Genomic DNA, 24,951 nt, shown 5'->3' with positions numbered 1-24,951 from the left:
CATACAATGCCAACAGTGTCCCTGTTGAGAACTAGTGCGTAATAATTTACTATATCGTAATCATTTATGTATGTGTCTGTCTCCCTTTCTCTGTTTTGCTCACTGCTGTACACCGAGCACAGACGGGGCACTCCATACATCACTGCTAAGTCAAAGTTAAATGAACGCCGTCAGAAGTGGGCGAGGTGACTCACACCCGGATCCTGTTGTTGAGGCGCACGTAGTCGAGCGAAAGAGAAAAGACATTCATACACAGTTCTGCAGGGCAGAGGACAGCAGGTACCAGGAGACAAGGTCAATTGTCTATGAGCTGAAAAGATCAGGTAAGGTTTCGAGCATGAAGTGACCCAGAAGCGCAGGTGGAATATGGATATGCAGAGCCAGAGCCCAAGGAAGCCCGGCAAAGGGAAAAGTGTGCACGAGGACGCTCACCCGCTCACGTACTGTTTACGTTCCAGTGTATTACAGTGAACATCCGCTAGTGCTGAGCATCAGGGATGCAAGGTGAACAACTCTCTACTCTTAGGACGCTCAAGGTCTCCAGCTGTGCACTCCAAGAAGGTGTGTGAATGGTAAGTTGGAGGGGATACAGCTGCAAAGGTAGGTTGGTGCTAGTTTATGGAGCACCTTAGATCCTAACTAGTCAAAGCAATTTAGACTTTGATCCACAGATAATGGTCACAGAAGGGTTGTGCGAAGGGAAGAGATGTGATTGAAGATCGGCTTTGGAAGATCTATCTGGAAGAAATGTGTAAAATTAACAGAGAGAGAACAGACGAGATGAGGCAGAGTAATTAAAAGATAGCTAAAGTACTCACACAAGAGGCAGTGAGAGCTTGAATGAAACACAGAGGCCAAGGGGAAGGGGAAGAAAGGACTCTGGTGAGTAGCTGTGGGTGATGAATTCGCAAGACTTGGCAAAAGGCTGCACAGGAAAGGGGAAAAAATTAAAGCTTTCACAAAGGTTTGGAGCTGGGAGAAATGGGAGGGTGGCAAAGGGGAAACCGGAGGAGGGTCAAAATCGGAAAGGAAGCTGATGCACTCAGTTTGGAACACACTGGACTTGAGGTAGCGAGAGCACACTCGGAAGAGAGATCTAACAGGAACCCCAAAAGGCAAGTCTGACGGTCAAGCCTAGAAGAGATCTGGGACCACCTCCATAGTAATGATGATAAAGTAATATAATTGCCAACATTTGATTAGTGGTTACTGTGATAACAAAACAGCATCTCAGAGAAGGCAAGAAATTTGCCCACAGTCACATCGCTAATAAGCAGCAGAGCTGGGATTTGAACTCAGCCAAACCAGAGGCAGGGTACCTACTGCCAAGCTCCCTCTCTGGAATAAAGGATCACTCAAGCCGTGAGTTATTAATCAAAATGGCCAATGAAAAATGCAAATTTAAAACAAAAGTCTGTACTTCTCTGACACTGATTTTCATTGGCTCTCGCTTCCCAACAGTTCCCGTATCTCTTTTTCAACCTATTTGTCCAAGATTCCCTAGAAAGCAGGTCTTATGCCAGGAATCCACCATGCATCAACCATGAAGATTAAAAAAGGGTGCAAACAAATCAGAGCAGCATCCCCAACAACTTTACAATATTTGCTTTAAAAGCAATATTACCGTCAGTTACAGCAACATGAAAGTTAAAAAATTCAACTGTTGGGCTTCCCTGGTGGCGCAGTGGTCGAGAATCCGCCTGCCGATGCAGGGGACACGGGTTCGTGCCCTGGTCCGGGAAGATCCCACATGCCGCGGAGCAACTAAGCCCGTGAGCCATGGCTGCTAGGCCTGCGCGTCCGGAGCCTGTGCTCCGCAGCGGGAGAGGCCACAACGGTGAGAGGCCCGCGTACCGAAAAAAAAAAAAAAAAAAAAAAAATTCAACTGTTTACATACAGCATCAAATAAAAAACTACTTACCTATTTTGACAAATAACTTTAATTACTGTAGAGCAACCTTCAGGCTTTTTCCAAAACGTGAAATGCTTCATAATTCCATAATAGAAAAAAATGTATCTGAGATCCACTGAATACCCTGACATAACTGAATAAGTCACGCTTAAGTAAGTTTTCACAATGAAATCTTGAACATACTCTGAATTATTTGATTTATCTTTTTATCTAATTATCTGTACTATTATCCTCTTTGAGGTACTTTTTCTTGACAAATTTCTTCATTTCTTTATAATAGCTATTCTGAGTTTTGCTCATTAGAGAGGTTGTTCCTAACTGCTGTAGTAACCTCAGTGACTGTTATGGGTTGAACTGTGTCCCCCAACAAGATATGTTGACATCCTAACCCTCAGCACCTGTGCACATGATTTTATTTGGACATAGTGTTGCTGCAGATGTAATCAGGTAAGATGAGGTCACACTGGAGTAGGTGGGCCCTTAATCCAGTATCACTGATGTCCTTATAAGAAGAGAAGAGGACTCCCCTGGTGGCACAGTGATTAAGAATCTGCCTGCCAATGCAGGGGGCACAGTTTCGATTCCTGGTCCGGGAAGATCCCACATGCCGCAGAGCAACTAAGCCTGTGCGCCACAACTACTGAGCCTGTGCTCTAGAGCCCACAAGCCACAGCTACTGAGCCCGTGTGCTGCAACTACTGAGCCCACGCTCCACAACTACTGAAGCCCGCGCACTCTAGGGGCCCGCATGCCGCATCTACTGAACCCACAGGCTGCAACTACTGAAGCCCGCACGCCTAGAGCCCATGCTCTGCAGCAAGAGAAGCCGCCACAATGAGAAGCCCACGCACTGCAACAAAGAGTAGCCCCCCGCTCGCCCCAACTAGAGAAAGCCCACATGCGGCAACAAAGACCCAACGCAGCCAATAAATGAATAAATAGAAGAAGAGAAGAGACACAGACACACAAGAGAAAAATGCTATGTGATGAGGAAGGAAGAGATTGAAGTGTTACAACTACAAGCCAAGGAATGCCAAAGGGCCAGCAAACCACTAGAAGCTAGGAAGAAAGCACGGAAGGCTTCTCCCCTACAGATTTTAGATAGAGCATGGTCCTACTGAGACCTTGACTTTGGATTTCTAGCCTCCCAATTGTTAAGACAATTTCTGTTGTTTTAAGCCACATGGTTTGTGGTACTTTGCCACAGCAGCCCTAGGAAACTAACAGTCACCAATCCCATTCATGCTTAACAGAACTCAGACTGTAGGGAAATTCTCTGGGGCAAAACTAGAAACAAGCACCTTAACATGGAGCTGTATATGATTTCAAAGTAATAAACAGTAAGCATAAATACCAAATTACATGTCAGTCTTTGTCCAGGAGGAGGATATTAATAACACACCATCTGTATGACGTGAACTTGAATTGTTTTTCTATAAATGGGTGAACTATATATCTGTCTATGGATAGACAGGTGAATAAGCTTTTCTTTCACTGAGACTAGCTGGTTGTATTGGAACAAGGGGGCAGTCTTCGGGCACAGACACACCTGGAACATATGCATCCTCACTTCCATGGACGTCTTCCCAACCCAACTAACATGGCCACTGAACTTGATGTCCTGTTCTGGGCTTAAGCTCTTCTTACACATATCTACAAAACAGAAAAATCAACCTGAGCCCAGACCATACTCCAAATGTTCTATACTGTAAATGGACAATTTCATTTGAAATTTCAGCAAATTCCACGATATTTCCTTTTTGTCTTCAAAACTAAAAATAATTTTTCAAAAATAATTTTTGAAAAATTAGAAAATGCAAAGAATATTAAAAAATAAAACTGGAATCATGCAAAACTCTTCTACCCAAAGATAATTATAATAAATATCTTGGTATATTGCAATCTAGACATTTTCATATGTACATATATACATTAAAATTCCCCCATAAAAGGAAAACATTTCCTCTAATCTCAATAATATTTTGTAATTACTAAAAATTCTAAGTACGTCTAGAAAATAATATCACTTACCAATCCTGTCCACCAGGGCTGTAACTATCGATAAAGGAGACATCTTAGCTGAATGAATTTTGTTGTGCATGTAGCAAATAAGAACTGTAGGAAAATAGAAGAGAACCAAAAAAGGAAAAGCAAAATTATTTTTTAACATTCGCAATTTACTCCCTGAAATCCATAAAAAATCTTATCTGGTTTTGAAGACGCAATCCTCCATATTCCGCTAGTGGTCTTTTCCTAGAACCAAACACTTTTTTATACATTGAAGAGATCTGGGAATCCTCTACTCTGACTGTCTGTTCAATTTTAGATTTGGTGAGGAAACTGAAGCCCAAAGCCCAGGCCCACAAGGTGGCTTATTACCACTCAACAGAGACACGGTGCCTAAATCAGAAAAAGACCCCAGCACGTGAGTCTGACAGCATCAGACATCTTCAAAAAAGAGAAACAAATCACAAGGGCTCAGCTACCTGTTTTCCTCTTGACTCTTTCCTAATCATGAAGCTATCATTTGGCTCAGAGTTCTCCCTCCTTCCCTATATCACCCTCAGCTCTGACACCACCCTGTGGTTATCTGTGCACTTTCCATATCTTAACGAGAATTTAAAGGTGCAAAGCATGGTTCTACGTACCTTACAAATATCAACTCATTTAAAATTGTACTGTACTTCTTTAGTGGTCTCCCTGCTTGCCCTATGATTCATTCAACTTTGTATCATCGGGACTTCCCTGGTGGCACAGTGGTTAAGCATCCTCCTGTCAAAGCAGGGGACACGGGTTCGAGCTCTGGTCCGGGAAGATCCCACATGCCATGGTGCAACTAAGCCCGTGCACCACAACTACTGAGCCTGCGCTCTAGAGCCTGTGAGCCACAACTACTGAGCCTGCGTACCACAACTACTGAAGCCCACATGCCTAGAGTCCGTGCTCCTCAACAAGAGAAGCCACCGCAATGGGAAGCCCGCGCACCTCAACAAAGAGTAGCCCCTGCTCGCCGCAACTAGAGGAAGCCCATGCGCAGCAACGAAGACCCAACGCAGCCAAAAATAAAAGAATAAATTTATTAAAAACAAATTTTTTATCATCAACCCTCAGGACAGGGTCTGTGCTCAATAAATATTTGTTGAGTAACAATAAACCCTTTCATCCATGCACCTGCTAAAGGGTGTACTGGGGGGATGAGGGGCTAAAGGCAAGAAACTCCATTCAAAAAATTTGTGGTACCCAGAAAAGAAATCCTAAGTATTTGACCTTCCACAGCATTAGTGGAAATGAAGACAAGAGAAAAGATCCAAGAGCTAAGAAGAAGGCAGGCTTGACAAGACTTGAATTAACTCAGGTTTCTACCTTGCATGAGTGAAGATGGTATACCATTCACTGAGAAAGAGAATACAGCACAGGAAGAGCAGAATGGACTGTTTTCTTTTTTTTCTCACTTTTTTTTATTTTTTATTTTTTTTTTGCGGTACGCGGGCCTCCCACTGCTGTGGCCTCTCCCGTTGCGGAGCACAGGCTCCGGACGCGCAGGCTCAGCGGCCACGGCTCACGGGCCCAGCCGCTCCGCAGCACGTGGGATCTTCCCGGACCGGGGCACAAACCCGTGTCGCCTGCATCGGCAGGCGGACTCTCAACCACTGCGCCACCAGGGAAGCCCTGGACTGTTTTCAACATGTTGAATTTGAGAAGTCCATGGCACATCCAAATGAAGATGGCCAGTAGGCAGGAGGACAAACTGGTCTGTAACTCACAAAGCAGGCCAGGAAATGTAGCTTCTTAAGTATTCCACATGCTGAGAGCAAGTGAAGCACTGGGACTGAAGATTATTTAGAGAGAGAGTGCAGGTTCCAACAACGAAAAGGGAAGCAGACAGAACCCTGAAGATAGGCGACACTTCAAGGATCAACAGAGAAAGAGGAATCTACAAAGGAGACTGGGAAGTAGCAGCCTGAGAGGCAGAAGGAAATGTCACCGAAGCCCAAGGGTGAGTTCGACATCATTAGGAGCTTCAAAGGCATCAGGTAAACCCTGAGAAGCACCCATGAGATCACACAGTAAGGGGGACAATGGAGAGTTTGGCACAATCAGCTCAATGGCATGGAGAAGCAGAAGCTCTAAAGTGAGAGACAAAGAAAACTGGGGAGTGTTACAAGGGAAGGAGATTTTACCGATTTTTCATTGTAAGATGCAAGAACCTTGAATATGTTTAGAAGTTAAGGGAAAAGTGAGGTTGAGAAAAGGCTTGAGATATGAGGGAGATATCTTCAGGGTACGTGATAAGGCAAGTTCCTTGAAGAAATGGAAGGAATAGGATCAAGTGCATAGGTGAAAGGGACTGGCCATCAACAGGAGGTGATGAAGAAAAAGAGGGTAGTGGCAGGGGAGTTTGTATATTTAGGGACACCTAAGTAAACCGAAGTCAAGTGAGTGTGTGTGTGTGTGTGTGTGTGTGTGTGTGTGTGTGTGTGTGTGTGAGATTGTTTTTTTAAAGGCCAATAAGAATTTTAAAGCAGGTTTATTTAATCTGAAGAAAAACGTAGCTAGCCGTAAGCCTAACAATGGATTTGTGTCTCGATTTTAAAGATTGTTAGAGCCTTTTTTTAAACCCTTTCCCAACAGTTCAGTCCAAAAGCCATTAGGTAGGAGCAAGCAAGATAGGTAGCCCAGCGTCAGGTGCTGAAGCCCAAGAGGGGTCAGGAAGACACACAGGGAGGCAGGCAATGAGAGCGATAGCCCAGCATGCCACAGCCCGAGCACAATGAGGAGGGAGACCTGAATCCCACTGAGCTGACGAGAGCGTCCATGAGGGTTTTGGGGTGGCGGCAATATGAAATGGGCTACATACAGGGGAACTGATCAAATAAGTAAAATGTACTACAGATAATGGAGCCAGCTGGAGAAGGGAATGACAAATGTGAAAAAGGAGGAATTAAGAATGAACCAGTGGTTGAATTAGAATTGAAACTATCAGTATGAACCCAGGGTTCCGATAGACAGACAGATTAGATAGACAGATGGACAGACAGGTAGGTAGATAGGTAAGGAGGGAGAGACAGGGAGGGAGGAAGGAAGGAAGGAAGGAATACACATACAGGCAGGCAGGTATAGATGTAAATGTACATGTACGTGCATATATTCCCCAGCTCATCCACTGAAAGCACAGAGGAACAGTGATACCCCAGCAACAATGACAACTCCCAGCACCCAGATCTTGGTTTCTAAATATCATTCTCCATTAAAAAGAATCAGGGGGCTTCCCTGGTGGCGCAGTGGCTGAGAGTCCGCCTGCCGATGCAGGGGACACGGGTTCGTGCCCCGGTCCGGGAAGATCCCACATGCCGCGGAGCGGCTGGGCCCGTGAGCCGTGGCCGCTGAGCCTGCGCGTCCGGAGCCTGTGCTCCGCAACGGGAGAGGCCACGACAGTGAGAGGCCCGCGTACCACAAAAAAAAAAAAAGAATAGGGGCTCCTCAGAGATTTGGCTGATTCTAGGACTGGGGCAGGGAAAGTACAAATGAGCCTAGAAATGTTGCGCCAGAAAGTGAGGAAGTGCTCACAGAATAATGGGGACACAGCCAAAAAAATCCACAGAAGCCAGCGTGAAGAATGAAGGGCAGTCCTGGGACAAGTTGAGCATCAAAACAGATGATAGGGGCCCGCGTACCGCAAAAAAAAAAAAAAGTAGAAAAGGGTAACTTTACAGCAAAGAAGCCTGGCAGACACCAGCTTCATCAAGGAATCAAAGTTAACATCACAGTAATGGGACAAATTAGAATTATGCACTACCTGCTAAGATGCCAATAAAAACACAGCATCCCTTCTGTGGACACTCCTGCCACAGGTGCATATCCCAAATCTAACTCTGCAGAAGCATCAAACATACCCAAATTGAGAGAAATTCCACAAAAGAAATGGCCCATAACCTTCAAAAGTATCAAGATCATTAAAGTCAGGGAAAGACTGAGGAACTATCCCTGACAAAACAACTAAATGCAACACGTGATTCAGAACTGGATCCTTCTGCTATAAAGGACCTCCGGCCAAAGTTGAATGAGGTGTGACGATTAGACTGTCTAAATATCAGTGTTAACGTATTGATTTTGAGGGTTATATTGTGGTTATGAAGGAGAATGTCCTTGTTTGTAGGAAATACATGTGAAAATATTTGGGGGTGATGTACATCATGTCAGCAACATACTCTCACATGATTCAGGGGAGAACTCTTTGCACTCTGCAACTTTTCAGTAAATTTAATTAAATAATTATGACAATTCAGAAGTAGTAGATGCCCTTCTTTTTCTGGCCATTTAGAATATCTTCATCTGTGCAAGTTAAAGAATAAAAAGACCCTTTCCAGGGAAACTGGGACGAAGTGAGAGAATGGCATGGACATACACTACCAAATGTAAAATAGCTAGTGGGAAGCAGCCGCATAGCACAGGGAGATCAGCTCGGTGCTTTGTGACCACCTAGAGGGGTGGGATAGGGAGGGTGGGAGGGAGGGAGATGCAAGAGGAAAGAGATATGGGAACATGTGTATATGTATAACTGATTCACTTTGTTGTAAAGCAGAAACTAACACACCATTGTAAAGCAATTATACTCCAATAAAGATGTTTAAAAAAAAAGACCCTTTCCAGTCAGAGGATTCAATGTATTACTGTAAGTACCAGTTTAAAAATACTAAAATATCAGTACCTCCTAAGCTGTCAAGATCCTCAAGAATCCTGCCAAACCTGTGAAATAAAGAAAACTGTGATGAAGTGAAAATCATAATGATCACCCTTAAAAAAATAACACTATGGGGTGATAAATATCTACTAAAATTGATTATGGTGATGGTAGCACAACTCTCTAAATATACAAAAAACCAGAGAATCACACACTTTAAATAAGTGAACAGTATGATGTGTGAATTATATCTCAAAGTTGTAATAAAGGAAATAAAATAAAAACAAATGACACAAACAGAAATAGTGCTGTGTTACCTTATAGTGTTTTGAACAGTCAAATATTTCTCCCGTAATTCAGGCTGACTGCCCAAAGGTAAGAGAACTTCAATGTAACTGTCTTTCATTCTCCTAGGTGGCAGTCCTTTCTGTGACGTAGCCAAAAAACTATGAAGTAATTTTCTTTCCTCCACTGCTTTCACGTGGTCTCTGAGAAGAAAGGACACAACCTTCATAAAACATAGGACAGCGCTATCCCCCAACTCCAGTGACATACAGGTCAGTCAGACACCATCAAAAGAGGAAATAGCAGGTCTGGACCTACCTCATCTCCTTTTCCTTCCCTCCCTTCCTACCTGCCACTTGGTGAAATCAAAAATTTCTGTTAAAATTTCTCAAGCGGGCTTCCCTAGTGGCACAGTGGTTGAGAGTCCGCCTGCCAATGGAGGGGACACGGGTTCATGCCCTGGTCCGAGAAGATCCCACGTGCCGCGGAGCGGCTGGGCCCGTGAGCCATGGCTGCTGCGCCTGCGCGTCCGGAGCCTGTGCTCCGCAGTGGGAGAGGCCACAACAGTGAGAGGTCCACAAACCGCAAAAAAAAAAAAAAAAAAAAAAAAAAAAAAAAAATTCTCAAGCTAGTAGATAAGAAAAATACACTTACAAGTGATATAGATATATCTAAATGAACTATATATTCACCCTCATCAAAAAGTGTATTCAAAGAACAGAATCTCTGAAATGAAATTAAAAATACAGAAATGGACATAATAGCGTGTAAATATATGCACATGTATATATATATCTGCGCTAAAGAACAACATAGCCACTGAACTCCATATTCCCATTTCTCACCTTGACAAGTCTCGTATCCTCTGTGCCCCAGCTCTCTCTCTCTCTGCCTTCAATTTCAGGAAAGAGAGACAGAGGAGGAAAAATGGAGTATATCCAAAAGAAGTTTGGAAGGCAGAGCAAAAGGTAAAGAGGAAGAGAACATGAAAAGGAGACAGAAAGGGAGGAAAAAGAAGAGACTATTAAGGTGGAAGAAAAGAGAGAGACAAGGGGATAGGGAACTAAAATGTTGACAATATCACTCTTTCTAAGCTTTACTTATGAAGTATTACTGCCAGAAAAGTGTAGCCTACAAAAATATAGGGAGGGAACTGACGAACAAGTTAAATGGCACCAGGTAAATCCAGAATGTGGAACATTCAACAAGACACATGGCTTGGCCTCTTTAAAATCAATCTCATGGGGAAAAAAGAAAGGAGGGAGGGATAACTATTATTCTAGATTAGGGGAGACTAGAGAGTCATAACCACGAATGCAATATGCAATTGTTAACTGGATCTTGATTTTTTTTTAAAAGCTATAAAAGATATGTGGGGAACAATTGAGGAAATCTGAATATGGGTAAATAATATGCTATTAGAGAATTACTGTCAATTTCATTATGTAAGAGAATATCTTATTTGTTAGAGATGCACGACTGCTGATTTTGTTACATAGGAAAATATATTTATTTATTAGAGATGTATTGGAATATAACTGGAGCTGAAGTGTCATGATACCTTTATAGTTTAGCCAGTATATGTATATTGGCAAATCTGGAAAAACGTTCTTAAGTATCCAATTCAGATAGTGGGAACGACGGTATTCATTTCTTCTACTTTTCAGAAAATTGAAATTTTTCATATAAAGAGATAAAAAGAAGTCATTAGATAATTTTTATACCAAATAGATTATTACTGTTATTGTGCTTTTTCTTTTTATCTCATTTTAGCCTCAAAATTCTATGCACCAAGAGGGATATTATCCTATTTTACAGCAGGGAAATACCAAGAGAAAAGAGAAAGATTGTATGGGAGGCCTGGTTAATTGTGACCTGACAAGAAGCAGTAAAGGAGTCAGGGTGCATGAAATAGAAAAACCAGGAAACTTGGGTTCAAGTCCCAAACCTGGTACTCAATCATCCAATGTCTGAGTATCAATCTCATCATGTGCAAAAAAGGAATAGGAACATGTCATAAGCGTGTCACAAGTTTCACTGAGAATCAGTGAGATAATACTCCGGAGTGCACTTTGAAAAAGGCAGAGTACGTGTAAATTACATGATTTTATGACAACAAAGCATCAACTGATGAGTATGTTGGAATGTGGATCTTCTCCCCCAAGTAAAAAAACCTCTCAACCCATTTCTGAACAAAGGGTTCCCCCCATACCTACAGTGGGACCATCAACTGAGCCCAAACACAGTCTAGCACACCACTTAGGGATAGAAGAACGAATAAACACAGAGCACATACCTCCAGTTTGTGGATGCTCCTACTATCTCCCGCAACTTATCTCGAACTGAAACAAAAATAAAGAGGTCATTCCATGAAACAAAGGAAGAGAAATGGATTATGGCAATGAGCTCAAGAACTATGAAAAGCGATTCATGCACTCAAAAGCTTCAAAGATCCATGAATTTCCATTTAATGCCACATAACAAACAGCTCAGGGAAGGGGTCAGGCCTCTGCTTCCCGAAAACTTGAAACAACTATTGTCTCCTTAGTGCAGAAAAGAATATCCTTGTGTCAATCACTGGGATTTATACAAATAAGCCAAAAAGGATAACTCCAATTATTCATCTGCTGGGGCTGTATCAATGTTGGTAGGAGTCTCTTTATGATGGAGATATTATGAACAGAATCCCTGCCTATCTTCTTATAGGCAGTGGGACTAAGACTAATATCAAAATTTGAGTCTCACTCTAATTGATTTCTCATATATTTATACTACCCTAAACGTTAGAAAAGTTGAGGCAAGAAAAATGAAGCAAAAAAGGAAAGGCAAAAAAAAAGCAATTTAAGTTTAGTTAATGCCCATTGCCCAAAAGTGCAAGAATGAATTAGTGTGAAAAAAAAAGTTAAGCACTTATACAAAAATTGATACTGATTACCACACACACCATGATTCACATGTATTGGTGAACATGCTACATGGATAAAGGGAAAATAAATTAGATAAGCAGTAGTAAGTCAATACTAAAAAATAAATCTATAGGATTTTAAATAATGTTTTGAGTTCATGTGTTTTTTTCTATCATTTTAAAATACATATTCTGGTTACAGAAAATTAACTATAGCAATCCTTGGTCCTTCAACAACTAAATAGTTGATCAACACCAAATATGGTTAGATGAACATACATCTTAATTTTCATGAAAAAATGGTTGATTTTTCTATCAGTTGTTATAGGGAACTCCCCAGTGGTCCAGTGGTTAGCATTTGGCACTTTCACTGCCAGGGCCAGGGTTCAATCCCTGGTCAAGCAGCTAAGATCCTGCAAGCCATGGCCAAAGGAAAAAAAAAAACCCACAATTGTTATATACCATAAATTAGGTGCAAACTCTAATTACAATGAAATCATAGAGTAGTACTGCACCAAAAATATCCATTAGTAAATTAGTCTTATTTCTGATTTATTTTCCTCCTGAGTTCCTTGAATAAAAGAATGGACAGAAAGTAGCCCAAGTAGTACACAAACTACTGATGCTCAGTGACATAAAATGATTATTACTAGTTTATAATCAGTGTAAGAAGAAAGGCAGGTGTTGAGGGCCAAGAAACAAAGCAGAATTTTAAATTATATATATACATATATATTTATTTGGATCCTTTAAACAAGTCCCAGTTTTCATTATAATGAATATTCCTACATTGACAAAGACATCCACAGTTTGCATATGGATTAGTTACTGACATTAACTTCAATTAACAGGGTCCCTCTAACAAAACTATAGACTAGGAGCGTTTAGTTGGTACAACTGAAGGGCCTGTCTCTTGCTTATGCATTAGATCTCTTTTTTCCAGGCCTTCCACTTCAGTACCTACACAAAGGAAGCAGAAATCATTTAACTAAAAGAGCTCAGTCGCCAAGGCTCCCAGGAACCAAAGCTCAAGTACTGTATGTGATTTCTACCCAAAGCTATCCTGGTCATTTTCTAAGGGAGAAGTTTATGAAAGATCTACCTTTAGTATGCCTCATTTGCCCTAAACTGTCTATCTACATGCTTTGTAAATAAAACAGGGTTTCCCCCCCACATAGCCCTAAAAGGTAAACACCCATGCTTGCCTTCATTAATGTGGAAGACTCTCTGTTTCTCGGGATTCTGAGATCCTTGAGTCAGTCCTCTGCTGGGAGCAAGCAGCCCTTTGCTCAGGGTACAAAGCCTACAAAACAAGATGAAACACGCTTCGAGAAGGTTCCATGACTTCTCCCCTGGCAACCCCAAAGACCTGTGACTCTTCCAGAGCACTCAGCCATCCCACACCTTTAGTAAATACTGTCTTATAGGGTCTGTACATGTTTCTCAAGTGTATGTATATTTGCATATGAGGCTACTCTGTTAATCATCTCTCCAATAAGAGTAAACATTTCTTGAGAGCAGAGACCAATTAGGTAATGATCTACAAAATAAATAAAAGATATCAACCAGGTTTAATGGATTTATTATTATTAGCTGCAGAAGCCCAGAATCAAGTTGGTAAACAGCTGAGTAAACTAATTATGAACATTTATTTTGTTATTGTCATACCATACTTCCTCAGTAAATAAGCTAAACCCAATTATAAGTCAATCAACTTTGAAAACAGAATTAACCCTTTCCAGGGTTACTCAAAGAGAGTATTTATTGGACCTAGGCAGAAATTTCCTACTCCCCAATGGAATACAGTCAAATCTATTTACCCCAATGAGCCGAAACTGTTCTCCCAAAGTAAGTTGTTTAACTTGATTTTGGCTCACAATTGCTAAACTGTTGACTCCTAACCACACACTATCCTATCAGGGATAACACACGTAGAATATCAGGGACTGACAAACTGATCTGCTGAGAGCACAGTGGAAGGAGGCAAGGCATTGAAAAGGTAGAGAACCCCAGATACTCTTACTCATTCTAGCTCAAATGACTAGTAAATTCTTACTACCTAATGCTAGGTCCAATGATGACTAACCTGTTTTTAAAAAGCATATTTTAAATTTTCTTTAGAGCCCAAAATTATTATAGATTTCTCTTCTGCATTCAGGAAGAGTCTCGGAGTAAAAATATTTGGTAAAATCTACATGTAGTTTTGATACTTGTCCTACTAGAACAAATCCTGGTCCCTTCACCAAGTCAACTACTCTAACTGAAAAGAACACAAAAATAGCAGCATATGCCTACTGGCTAATTCAACTCCTTAGCCAGCCACTCATCACACTGGCCCTGACACAATCCTGCCCCCTGCTGGGGGCTTCCCTGGTGGCGCACTGGTTGAGAGTCCGCCTGACGACGCAGGGGACACGGGTTCGTGCCCCGGTCCGGGAGGATCCCGCGTGCCGCAGAGCTGCTGGGCCCGTGAGCCATGGCCGCTGGGCCTGCGCGTCCGGAGCCTGTGCTCCGCAACGGGAGGGGCTGCAGCAGTGAGAGGCCTGCGTACCGCAAAAAAAAAAAAAAAAGACTGGAATGCTTCCTAAAGTGTTTGGGGTTTTGGTTTTGTGTTTATTCTCCAATCATACAGCTAACAAGCCTCTATCTTACATAGTTTTGGTTTATTTTTTCACAATAAATTTTCCATTTACATACTTTTACATGTGAATTAATATTTCAGTCTTCTCGTTCTTGACCTTCAAATTTGCATTTTCTCAGAACATGAGTTAAACTTTTTTCTTTTTCACTATTTCATTTTATGCACTTTCTGTAGGTTCAAATCCCTCACTGAAGGAAGTAAGAGCATGTGGTCCTTCCTTCTTCCATCTCAGAAACTAGCATTCTGAAACTGAATATATCAGGTTTTAAAAAGCATACTGGAGGGCTTCCCTGGTGGTGCAGTGGTTGAGAATCCACCTGTCGATGCAGGGGACACGGGTTCGTGCCCTGGTCCGGGAAGATCCCACATGCTGCGGAGCGGCTGGGCCGGTGAGGCATGGCCGCTGCGCCTGAGAGGTCTGCGTACCGCAAAAAAAAAAAAAAGCACACTGGAAAAAGCTAAAATCTTCCATTGCTACTATTAGCTGAAAGAGCAAAAAAATCATGCCCTTGATACATTAATTAGCAATAATAATAGTTGCAGTAGATGATCTCAATATAAGAAATGATCTGGCTCTGAATGGCTAAATACTGTGAATACTCATTACAAACTAACAGGAGCTGTAAAACTGATCTCACATATTTGGGTAAATACACATATATACAAGCATTTCTGTATTATTCCTTAAGAAGCAGCATTTTCTGAAAAGTGATGAAAACCATCCCATCTAGCCTGAGTGAAAAGCAGTGTAGTATACAGAGGTTAAGACCCTGACCATGGGGACTCCCCTGGTGGCACAGTGGTTAAGAATCTGCCTGCCATTGCAGGGGACACGGGTTTGAGCCCTGGTCCGGGAAGATCCCACCGCAACAAAGAGTAGCCCCCTCTCACAGCAACTAAAGAAAGCCTGTGTGCAGCAACGAAGACCCAACGCAGCCAAAAAAAAAAATACTTGAAAAAAAAACCCTCTATTCCAGAAAGGCATGCTTCTCCAAAGTCTCCCCTAAAAGTCAAAAATGACCAGAAATTTGGAAATAAGCCAGGCACTATAATGGACCATCTCTGAATGGAGACTCAAGCGGAGATAGTAAAGAGGGAGTTGATGAATACAGAGAAACATTTGGGCCAAATTATTTGGAAAACTGTGGTCCTGCAGCTCTGTTGGTTGCATACTGCCATAATAAATTTGAAAACATATCCCTGTAACACAGCAAAGGCCTAATGTGAGTGCTTTTTAAAAAATCATTGATTAGGGCTTCCCTGGTGGCGCAGTGGTTGGGAATCCGCCTGCCAATGCAGGGGACACGGGTTTGAGCCCCGGTCCAGGAAGATCTCACATGCCACAGAGCAGCTAAGCCTGTGAGCCTCAACTACTGAGCCTGCGCTCTAGAACCCGCATGCCACAACTACTGAGCTGGCGCTCTAGAGCCCGTGAGCCACAACTACTGGGCCTGCGAGCCACAACTACCGAAGCCCGCACGCCTAAAGCCGGTGCTCCGCAACAAGAGAAGCCACCGCAATGAGAAGCCCGCTCACCGCCCCAAATGGAGAAAACCCGCACACAGCAACAAAGACCCAATGCAGCTAAAAATAAATAAATAACTACATAAATTTATTTAAAATATATTTTAAAAATAAAATCATTGATTATACTAATCATATACTGGTATAATCAATTTCTATTCTCTTGTGAACATTCGGCTTATTGTAACTTTTCATTACAATCTGATATAATCCCTACTGATAATCAGATGAAACCTGTGGACCCTCGTGCCCAGTAGTTGTTGGGGGGGAATACATTTTTATTGATACACAAAATGGTATATACTATTTCCGACAGTTCACAGACCACTCCCTTTTGACACCCCCATGGGCCCCTAGATTTTAAAAATTGTGATTCAGACCAACCTCCTGAAAAAACTGAGGCCCAAAGGAATTAGATGACTTTTCCCCTTCCAGTCAACTGGCACACCGGATAGAGCCCAGTTCTTCTAATCCCTCCCCACCTCATACACACCATACACGTAAGGAAACTGCTCTTTTCACAATCTCAGGCTACTTCCCTTTATATATGCAACACTGAAGTGGAGGGAGCAGGAGAATGGTTCAATCACTGCTCAACACCTCAGTACCTCAGGGTTAATGGCTTATCCCCTGATAAGCCCTCCATGGAGAGAGTTTTCAGTACAAAAACAGGCAATGCCACTCATATGCCCTCCACTCTGGGGAAATGCCTCAATGTAGAGACTAAACAAATTCAGATGACTCTTTTGTGAGTTGGGGGAAAAAAGAAGTACAAAGACTGCCCACCAGTCAAATAACCTAATCATGTCAGACAGTCTGTATTCATTTATGTACTCTTTCTCTCACTAGACACTAATGGAGTACCTGCTTAAGGTTCAACAGGACGCAAAGGAAACGAGCCACAGGTTTATAAGGAATTCAGGGCAAAGACAGAGGACTTCCAAACTGGTGGGGAGGAGAGACCAAGGAAGGTTTCCTGGGAGAAGACACAGGAACGAAACCCTGGAGCTTGTAGAAGGCCTGTCACATCACATCCAATGCAAGCTAAAGCCAACTGTGGCTCTTCTTGTAATGACCTTCAACCCATCTTCAAACAGTATAACAAAGTAAATAAGAGAATGAGAGAGACAGAGAGATGCAGAGAACCTTTTTCAACTGAGAGCAAGGTCCACAGGGACAATGAGAGAGATCCAGGGCCCTGAAGAGAACTGCTGAGGATCACTGTCACTCGGAACCACTGTGGGCCACACCAGGGGGGCTGGCATACCTATAACGGGATGAATTCAGAAGCTGCAACAGGGGTGAGCCCCCTGGGACCCAACCAGGCAGAAAGAACTTGGAACAGCTGGAGAGCTCCGGCGAAGGGGGTTGGGGGAGAGCCAGACATGCCCTGGAGTCTAAAGCCCTACACCTTAACTGGACAAGCTGGGATGATGACTTACGCAAAAAGGCATCCTCCTTGTCAAAGGGGCCCAATCAAAGCCACTCGCCCACCTAGCCTTACAGGCCGTGCTGCTCAGTAAAGTGCAATCCGCACCAGGGGCCCTGGTCACACAGTCCTGAGATCCTGAAAGGCCAAAAGGTGCCCTGCAATCTCTACCCACATTACAACACACTCAAGTCAGAGTGCAAGTCAGTCAAGCACTCAACCTTCAAAACGCTCTGCAAAGGAGGGCAGAGGGCCGGAAAAGGAACGTGCAATCCTAAGTACTAGCTTTCTGACAAGGGGTTAACTCCAAACCACCCCGTGATGAGCAAAGAGATAGGAATTTCACGGAACGCCCAACTTCCTCCCTTAAAGTGCCGCTTCGCTTTTAACATCAAACTCCAGGCCAGAGCAAGCGAAGGTGGGGGGCGCGGAGCCCCACCCTAGGCCGGCGGGGTCGCGGTAGGCGGCCGCCCTTCCCCACCCGGCCCTATTTTCTGCCCAAAAGCCCCGGCACTAGTTCCGCCCTCCCCGGCACTAGTTCCGCCCTCCGCGGCCGGCTCCTTCCGCCCGGGTCAGCTAGCGGCGCGGAGGGCGGGCGTGAGCGCCCCCAGGTCCGCACCCGGCAAGGCCCCCGGCTACCTACCGCAGCGCCGCCCGCCTCATGGCGCTTGCCCGCCGCCGTGCACGTCACCACAGACCCGGGCCCCGCGCGCCGGTCGGCGGAGGGAAGTTGAGGCAATGGAAGGCGTTAGAGGGAGGGCGGGAGAGGGAGAGCGATCGCAGGCGCCGACAGGACCTTTCTCCCCAGGACCGCACCCTTGCAGCGCGGCCGTGGGCGGGGACGGGGCCTCGTTGCCCGGGGGCGGGGCCACGCTGCGCTTGAAGGCCCACTCTTTGGCGAGAAGCTGGAGTTAGTCTCTCTCCTCCATTGTTGATTAAATGCATCAGATGGCACCGCTGGGGTGTAACTAGAGGCTAGGTGCAGCCGCGTCCTTGGAGCTTGTCTCCGTTATCCCGCTTCGCTGAAGGCTGCGCGACCTTCACCCCCAAGCCCCGGCTCCCGGTCAGCCCTTAGCTGCACGTTGGAATCTTCTGGGCAGCTTTCCAAAATACCGATGCCTGGGCCCCACCCTATGGAGATTCTGAATTAGGGGTGCAGCCTGGTCTTCAGGATGTCTAAAGGCGCCCCAGGTGATGCTAACGTAAGCAAAGGTTGAAAACCTTTACCCGAAGGGGAAAAAATTGTTCCTCTCCTAATCTCGGTCTGCCCCCTAGTGTTGGACAGTTGGAGATCTTGCCCGCCCAGAGAGATTCAAGGCCAAAAAGTTTAAGATGATTTTTACCCTAGGATCTGATTCTCCATTTCATTCAACGAATTCTTATTCAGCTATTCGCAGTGCGCAAGACACTGTAGATTCTGGAGATGTGACAAAACTCCCTGCCCTTAGGGAGCTTACCTTGTAGGGAAGGAAAACAAGTCAGCAAGTTAGCAAATTATATCGTTTCAAACGTGATAAAGCGGTCTAAGGAGGAAACAAAATAAGGTAATGAGGGGGGATCTTTCCAGAATACATGCCCGTCTTGCTTTGTCCTTAAATATGGTAATTTCCTAAAAGGCAGGGTTGATATCGTATGCTTTTTCTGATACCCCATGCTTACTAAAAATTTGTCAATTTTAATTAAGCTGGCTTTTTTTAAAAGTCACTTTATGAATTACAAATGGAGCATGGTCTTTGGCTTCCTCTTTCCTCTCCACCTAACTTTCCCTGCTTTTATCAGTCCCACATCCAGAAGACTCTCCTTTTCACCTGCAGGGATCTCGCCTTCCTTTTTATTCATGTTGTCCATACCTTTTCAGTGACGGTTTTGTTTTGTGGCAGCTATACTGAAACCAAGCAGGACCCAACAGGGCCTTCCCAGGTACAGATTCCCTGCTCCCCCACCATAACTCCTGCCTCTCGTTTAAAGAAAAGCTTTAGCCTCCTAGGCCTTCCCCCAGTTTTATGGAGCAAATTTAATCAGAGAAGTGAGAAGATACAGAAACAAAGGAAAAACAGTCAAGCAAGACAAAATAATAATAATTTAGCCATAAAGCAAAGTCAAGGACCTTTAGCTCCTCCTCAAGAGCTATAGATAATATCCTGAGCCACGTCCTTGATTTGTTTTGCAGATACTGAAACTCACACCAGGTGGAAGAAGTTTACTGCATGCTGCCCACAAACACGTAGACCCCAGACCAACTGGAACCAGAAGGTTGATGACGTTTAACTCCCAAAATACCACCCTGTTACCTCACTGCCAACCAATCAGAAGAATGTCCACAAGCTGATCAGGCCCCCAACAATCCTCACCTGTAATGTGGCCTTTAAAAGCCCTCCCCTGGGGGCTTCCCTGGTGGCGCAGTGGTTGAGAGTCCGCCTGCCGATGCGGGAGACGCAGGTTCGTGCCCTGGTCCGGGAGGGTCCCACATGCCGCGGAGCGGCTGGGCCCGTGGGCCATGGCCGCTGGGCCTGCGCGTCCGGGGCCTGTGCTCCGCGACGGGAGAGGCCGCAGCGGTGAGAGGCCCGCGTACCGCAAAAAAAAAAAAAAAAAAAAAAAAAAAAATTCCAGTAAAAGCCCTCCCCTGAAAGCCATCAGGGAGTTCAGGCCTTTTGAGCATGAGCTGCCCTATCTCCTTGCTTGGCCCCACTTTGGGCGCCTTGCAATAAACACTATACTTTTCTTCACCACAAGCCGGTGTCAGTAGATTGGCTTTACCATGAGTCAGATGAGCAGACCCAGGTTTGGTTTGGTAACAATACTTCCTTATACTCTACCACACCTAACACAGTGCAGTAAATATTTTATCGAATTATACTTTTTGGTTGGTTTTTACTTGAACTTTCGGTTGAGGCAATAGTAGGTTCAGGAAAAAAAAATTAAGTTCAAGAGAATTTTTTAGGTTACATAGCTGGTGTAATGATAGGTAGGGGTAGCTTGTAATTTTGTGCAATCAAGTCACCTTCCAGCCAGATACATTCTCATCAGTGTATAATCAGGGTATAAATAGTGTCAATGTGGGCTGGAACAGCTAGAACCAGTGACTCAATGCCATGAAGATGCCTCTTCTCCATCACTTATCTTTGCTTTACTTTGCATACTGGCTTCATTCTTTTTTCTCTGAATAATGGCTTCCTCCACATGGCCAGAGCAGCTCCTGAACTTTACATTTTACAATCACAGACACATCCACATGCTTGGAGACTGACCCCAAAATCTGTATCCCAAATAGAAAAAGTCCTGAAAAGAGATTCATTGGCCCAGGTGGGATCAGGTACACACCCCTGGACTGGTCAGCTGTGGCAGCAGGGCAAAGTGATGTGATGGGCCCATTTGACTTACCAGGAACCTCCTTACCCAGGCCCATGGACAGGTCACGATCTACTAGTATGGCTATTTCCGTAAGTAGCCTCTCAGAGGGGGATATGGAGCACTCCTTAGAAAAGGAGTACACAGCAACCAACCCCACAGATGTCCCACTACAGATGTTATCTATTTATTTATTTTATATTTTCTTTTTGGCTGTGTTGGGTCTTCGTTGCTGCACACGGGCTTTCTCTAGTTGTGGCGAGTGCGGACTTCTCATTGCGGTGGCTTCTCTTGTTGCGGAGCACGGGCTCTAGGTGCACGGGCTTCGGTAGTTGTGGCACACGAGCTCAGTAGTTGTGGTTCACAGGCTCAGAGCGCAGGCTCACTAGTTGTGACACACGGGCTTAGCTGCTCTGCGGCACGTGGGATCTTCCTAGACCAGGGCTCGAACCCGTGTCCCCAGCATTGGCAGGCGATTCTTAACCACTGCACCACCAGGGAAGTCCCAGATGTTATTTAAAGAGAAAAAAAATGATCTCATCACTTAGCCCACTTACCTTAGTTCTAACCTCAGGGAACCCCTGCTAAAACCCAGCCAGCCCAGCATTCAACCACATGTCTACAATTATCTCAATTGGCAGCATGCATAAAATTCTTAAAACAGCTTAGCAACCCTGATTTCTGTGTGTGGGGTGGTAGTGGGATTGTAAGTGTTGTATATGCTATACCAAATTTTGGACAGCAGGGATAGAAAGGAAAGTGGTCACAAAATCAGGCCAGGAAACATGCAACAGTTGTATGGTGGTGAGAATCACTGAATAATAGATTCTCCACCCCACCTGTTTGTTGTTATTCTCCATTAGTTCTATTCTGAAATGGTCTCGGGGTAACAGAAATGGTATCAAATGTATCATTAAAATCAAAGACGCCTCATCATACACTGACAGATACATAAGACATTATCAATGCCATTATTATTACAAGTAGAAGAATAATATCAAATAACAAAACCTAACAATACGTTATCAGTTCAACCTAGTATTAAGAGTGAAAAGTATCTAGTAAGCACCCTTGGGCTGCTAAACCATAGGTGTTTTTGGATATCTCATTCAGGTAGAAAATGTTCTTGGAAAACTATGTCATCAACTTTCAAACAAATTAATTCATGCTATTATTTCATTAGGATAGAGAAACCACTTTCTAAAAAATAGCTTATTTCCCAGACTAGAGATTATACAAAAGGATCTAGAATAAAGTTGTGAGGGGGAGGAGGAAACAATGGAAAGGTGATTTTCCCCCTAAACCTGAAAGACTAGTGAGCTGTTACATGAAAATGCTTAGTATTATACCCACTTGTTCCAATAGAAGTAAAACCCAGGCTAGGCAATTTCAGAACAGTGGTAATTTTTTATCACTTTCCTTACCTTTCCTCAGCTCCACCTTTATGACTGCTCATCAAATCCAAGTGTTGAAAGGTTTTCTATCTTTAGCAGTGCTCTTTTTCCTCTAACAATTTCCTCTTGCTTACAAATGGCAAACATGTAAAACATGTCATACTATTAGTGACATGGGATCAGAGGGTCTCTTTAGGATAGGACATCTTCATTTCAGGGTGTCCTCTTCAATAAAGATGTTCCTTTCAATAAAATAGGACGTAAAAGGTAAAATTTCAGTGGGCAACTCTCCTACCCACGCTTAATCTTCTGATCATTCTTGACCTTGTCACGGCCACCCTCCTTCCCACTTCATCCACTTTCTCCAACAAATTCAGTTCTCTTCCATTCGTTCCTCCCTCTGCATCCTATTTCTCTCCATTCTCTTGCCCACCCACTTTCCATCATTTTTTTCCACACCACCCCAACTGCTACCATCCCAGCTGGGAAATAGAGCCTCCCTTCAGACCCCAAGGCAGCCCATTCAGCTGGGCCAGCGTAGGAGCCAACCCTGCCATTCCTCAGCCCAAGGAAAATCAACAAGTACCTCTGATACAACTACAGCTGCACCAGGATGCATAGCCATAGAGGGAACAGAGCTATAAGCATACTTCACTATCTCTGCAAAAGCGCATGCTTCAGAGTGCCCGCAAGCTTCCAAAATTGACTTTATAACGAGGATTTGTATATTTTATAGACATTAAAATCATGCTGGTTGTTTGAATGTACATAACGTGTTTTCGGGTATAAATTTGTATCTTGTGCTATTTGGAGATGGGGCCACACAAAGACAGGATGGTGCCATGAGTATTAGTTGACTTTATCTTCAGGGACAGTGACATTATTCTAGCTGGTTTATCGTTATATGGGATCCTTATGGGATTGCTAGACTGCTTTGTTCTGTTTATATAGGTAACTCAGTAGCACACTGCACAGGACACCACATATGGCTTCTGTCTGGCCTCGTCTGTGCAGATGCAAAAACCAAGCCTGGAGAGAAGAAAGATCCTTGTTTTACTCCGAAAAAGGCTCTTCAAAGTGGCCATTTCTTCCTTAACGCCAGTTCCTACTATAACCCACAATTATTCCCCATGTATTGCTCAGGCTCGTCCATCTACCTCACCCTGGCCCTAGCAGTTCCTGTAAAAATTCCCTGAGGAGATATATATATATATATATATATATATATATATATCTCCCTGAGGAGGTATAGGTATAGATAAAGACATAGATATAGATATATAGATACCATCAAAAATAGCACAACTAAAACCACCAAATCAATAAATAGTATTTAGCTCTCAAACTGGGAGCTTCCAAATTCAAAGCTTGATATGAAGCTCATGGGCATGAAATTAAAGGATAGTTTATAAAGTGAACATGAGAAAGTTATTAACATTTACAATGACTCCTTATTACAATGGGGGTTCCAGATGGCAGGAGATTGGTTAAAAGTGATTCTCTCATACCAGTTTTAGGAAGATGACTTAAGTTTTATTATGACTGTCAGAGGCATTTATAAGAAATAACCTAAGTTTTGCTTATGTTCATGAAATAATCTAGACTTAGTTTTGCTTCCACGGCTTACATGGTTTAGTCTGCCCAGGGAACCCTCAGGTTTGGTCTCCCTTTTGTATTTATGTTTAGCAATTCCCCCCTTTCTGTTCATTATCTCAGCAAGCTAAGAGTGTGACCAACTAGTTTAGCATTACTCTTGGTAACCACTGTTGATACAGCCAGGCTAAAGAACCACACGTTCATTGTTTCCAATAGTTGAGTCAACAGGATGGAGGGTCATGTAGTTGCTGTTACCAACAGCTGCATCATCATCATAGACATGGGAAGTTAGATCACTGAGTTCTTCAGGTTGTCTAATCCTGATGGATATCATTTGGTGTATGAGAGGCTGGCAAAAGGCATTTAAAACCCTTGGGAGGATACAGTGCGCTAGAAAGGTTAACACGATGACTATAATCAGAATAGTAGCCAAGAATTTTAAAAATTCTCCAGGGCAGAGATTCCCAGAAGCTAAGATTTAACCACTAGATAACTCGAATGGGCTGTAACCAAATTCAGGCTTTACCTATATATATACATATTATATATATATATATGTATATATATACATATATATACATATTTTATATATATATTATATATATTTTTTAACATAGACACAACATGATGTATTAGCAATCATATATCCTCATGATTACCTAGGACAGGATGAACATGAGGATATTTTAGTTCAGGAGGTGGTACTGCTCGTGCACCTCCACCTACGTTAGGCCTCTATATGATGTGAGCAATAAGGTAATTTAATAAGATGCATTTCTGTGGAAATAAAAGAAAAACAAGGGTTAACAGTTCGAGCAGATTATAAATTCAGTTTCTGAGTTTGGAGAGCAGCCAATTGAGAACATTTCTAGATTTGAATTCGAAGCATCTTTAGGGAGTGGAATAAGGATGGCAGATGTGGATTTTCCTGGTTTGCAGCTTAACTGTCTTTGATGTCATCAGGTATTCTACTGAACTTTCTTGAGCAGCCCGTACAGCAACAAGTATGAAGGTTGTCCATACATGATCTATTGTGGTGATTTCTCTGAAGTTTACAAGTAGATAACGAAACCTCAAAGACAATTAACAGGACTAGAATTTGATAATGAATACACCATACTTTTCTATACTTACCTGGTAGGAGAGACACCATGATAACCATAGTTTTCTAGTGAAACAATTTTTTCCATAGTCATCCCACTTTTATCAAAGATGCTTATAGTGACACTAAGTTG

The 24,951-nt window shown here is 43.3% G+C and overlaps 1 protein-coding gene across 6 annotated transcripts in view; it reads right to left on the bottom strand.

The window, feature by feature from the left end:
• Nucleotides 1-24,951, bottom strand: part of ACOT9 (acyl-CoA thioesterase 9) — a 61,792-nt gene that overhangs the window by 9,325 nt on the left and 27,516 nt on the right. For 2 of the 6 annotated variants that reach the window (XM_067024088.1, XM_067024089.1), the window contains 10 exons: nt 24,376-24,493; nt 22,151-22,362; nt 20,760-21,212; nt 18,722-18,835; nt 12,990-13,087; nt 11,176-11,221; nt 8,912-9,082; nt 8,622-8,659; nt 3,944-4,027; nt 3,462-3,565 (listed from right to left, as the gene is read on the bottom strand). In XM_067024088.1, coding sequence (XP_066880189.1) covers nt 3,462-3,565; nt 3,944-4,027; nt 8,622-8,659; nt 8,912-9,082; nt 11,176-11,221; nt 12,990-13,087; nt 18,722-18,741 — 561 coding nt within the window. In that variant the 5' untranslated portion in view covers nt 18,742-18,835; nt 20,760-21,212; nt 22,151-22,362; nt 24,376-24,493. Of the gene's footprint in view, nt 1-3,461; nt 3,566-3,943; nt 4,028-8,621; nt 8,660-8,911; nt 9,083-11,175; nt 11,222-12,989; nt 13,088-18,021; nt 18,650-18,721; nt 18,836-20,759; nt 21,213-22,150; nt 22,363-24,375; nt 24,494-24,951 lie in introns of those variants that run through there. The other 4 variants (XM_067024085.1, XM_067024087.1, XM_059050640.2 and 1 more) reach the window with 3 other exon arrangements.

The sequence above is a fragment of the Kogia breviceps genome, chromosome X (genome assembly GCF_026419965.1).
Source record: "Kogia breviceps isolate mKogBre1 chromosome X, mKogBre1 haplotype 1, whole genome shotgun sequence".
Taxonomy (NCBI): Eukaryota; Metazoa; Chordata; class Mammalia; order Artiodactyla; family Physeteridae; genus Kogia; species Kogia breviceps.
The sequence above is the reverse complement of the archived record's forward strand: the minus strand, read 5'-3'. Positions and strand labels throughout refer to the sequence as shown.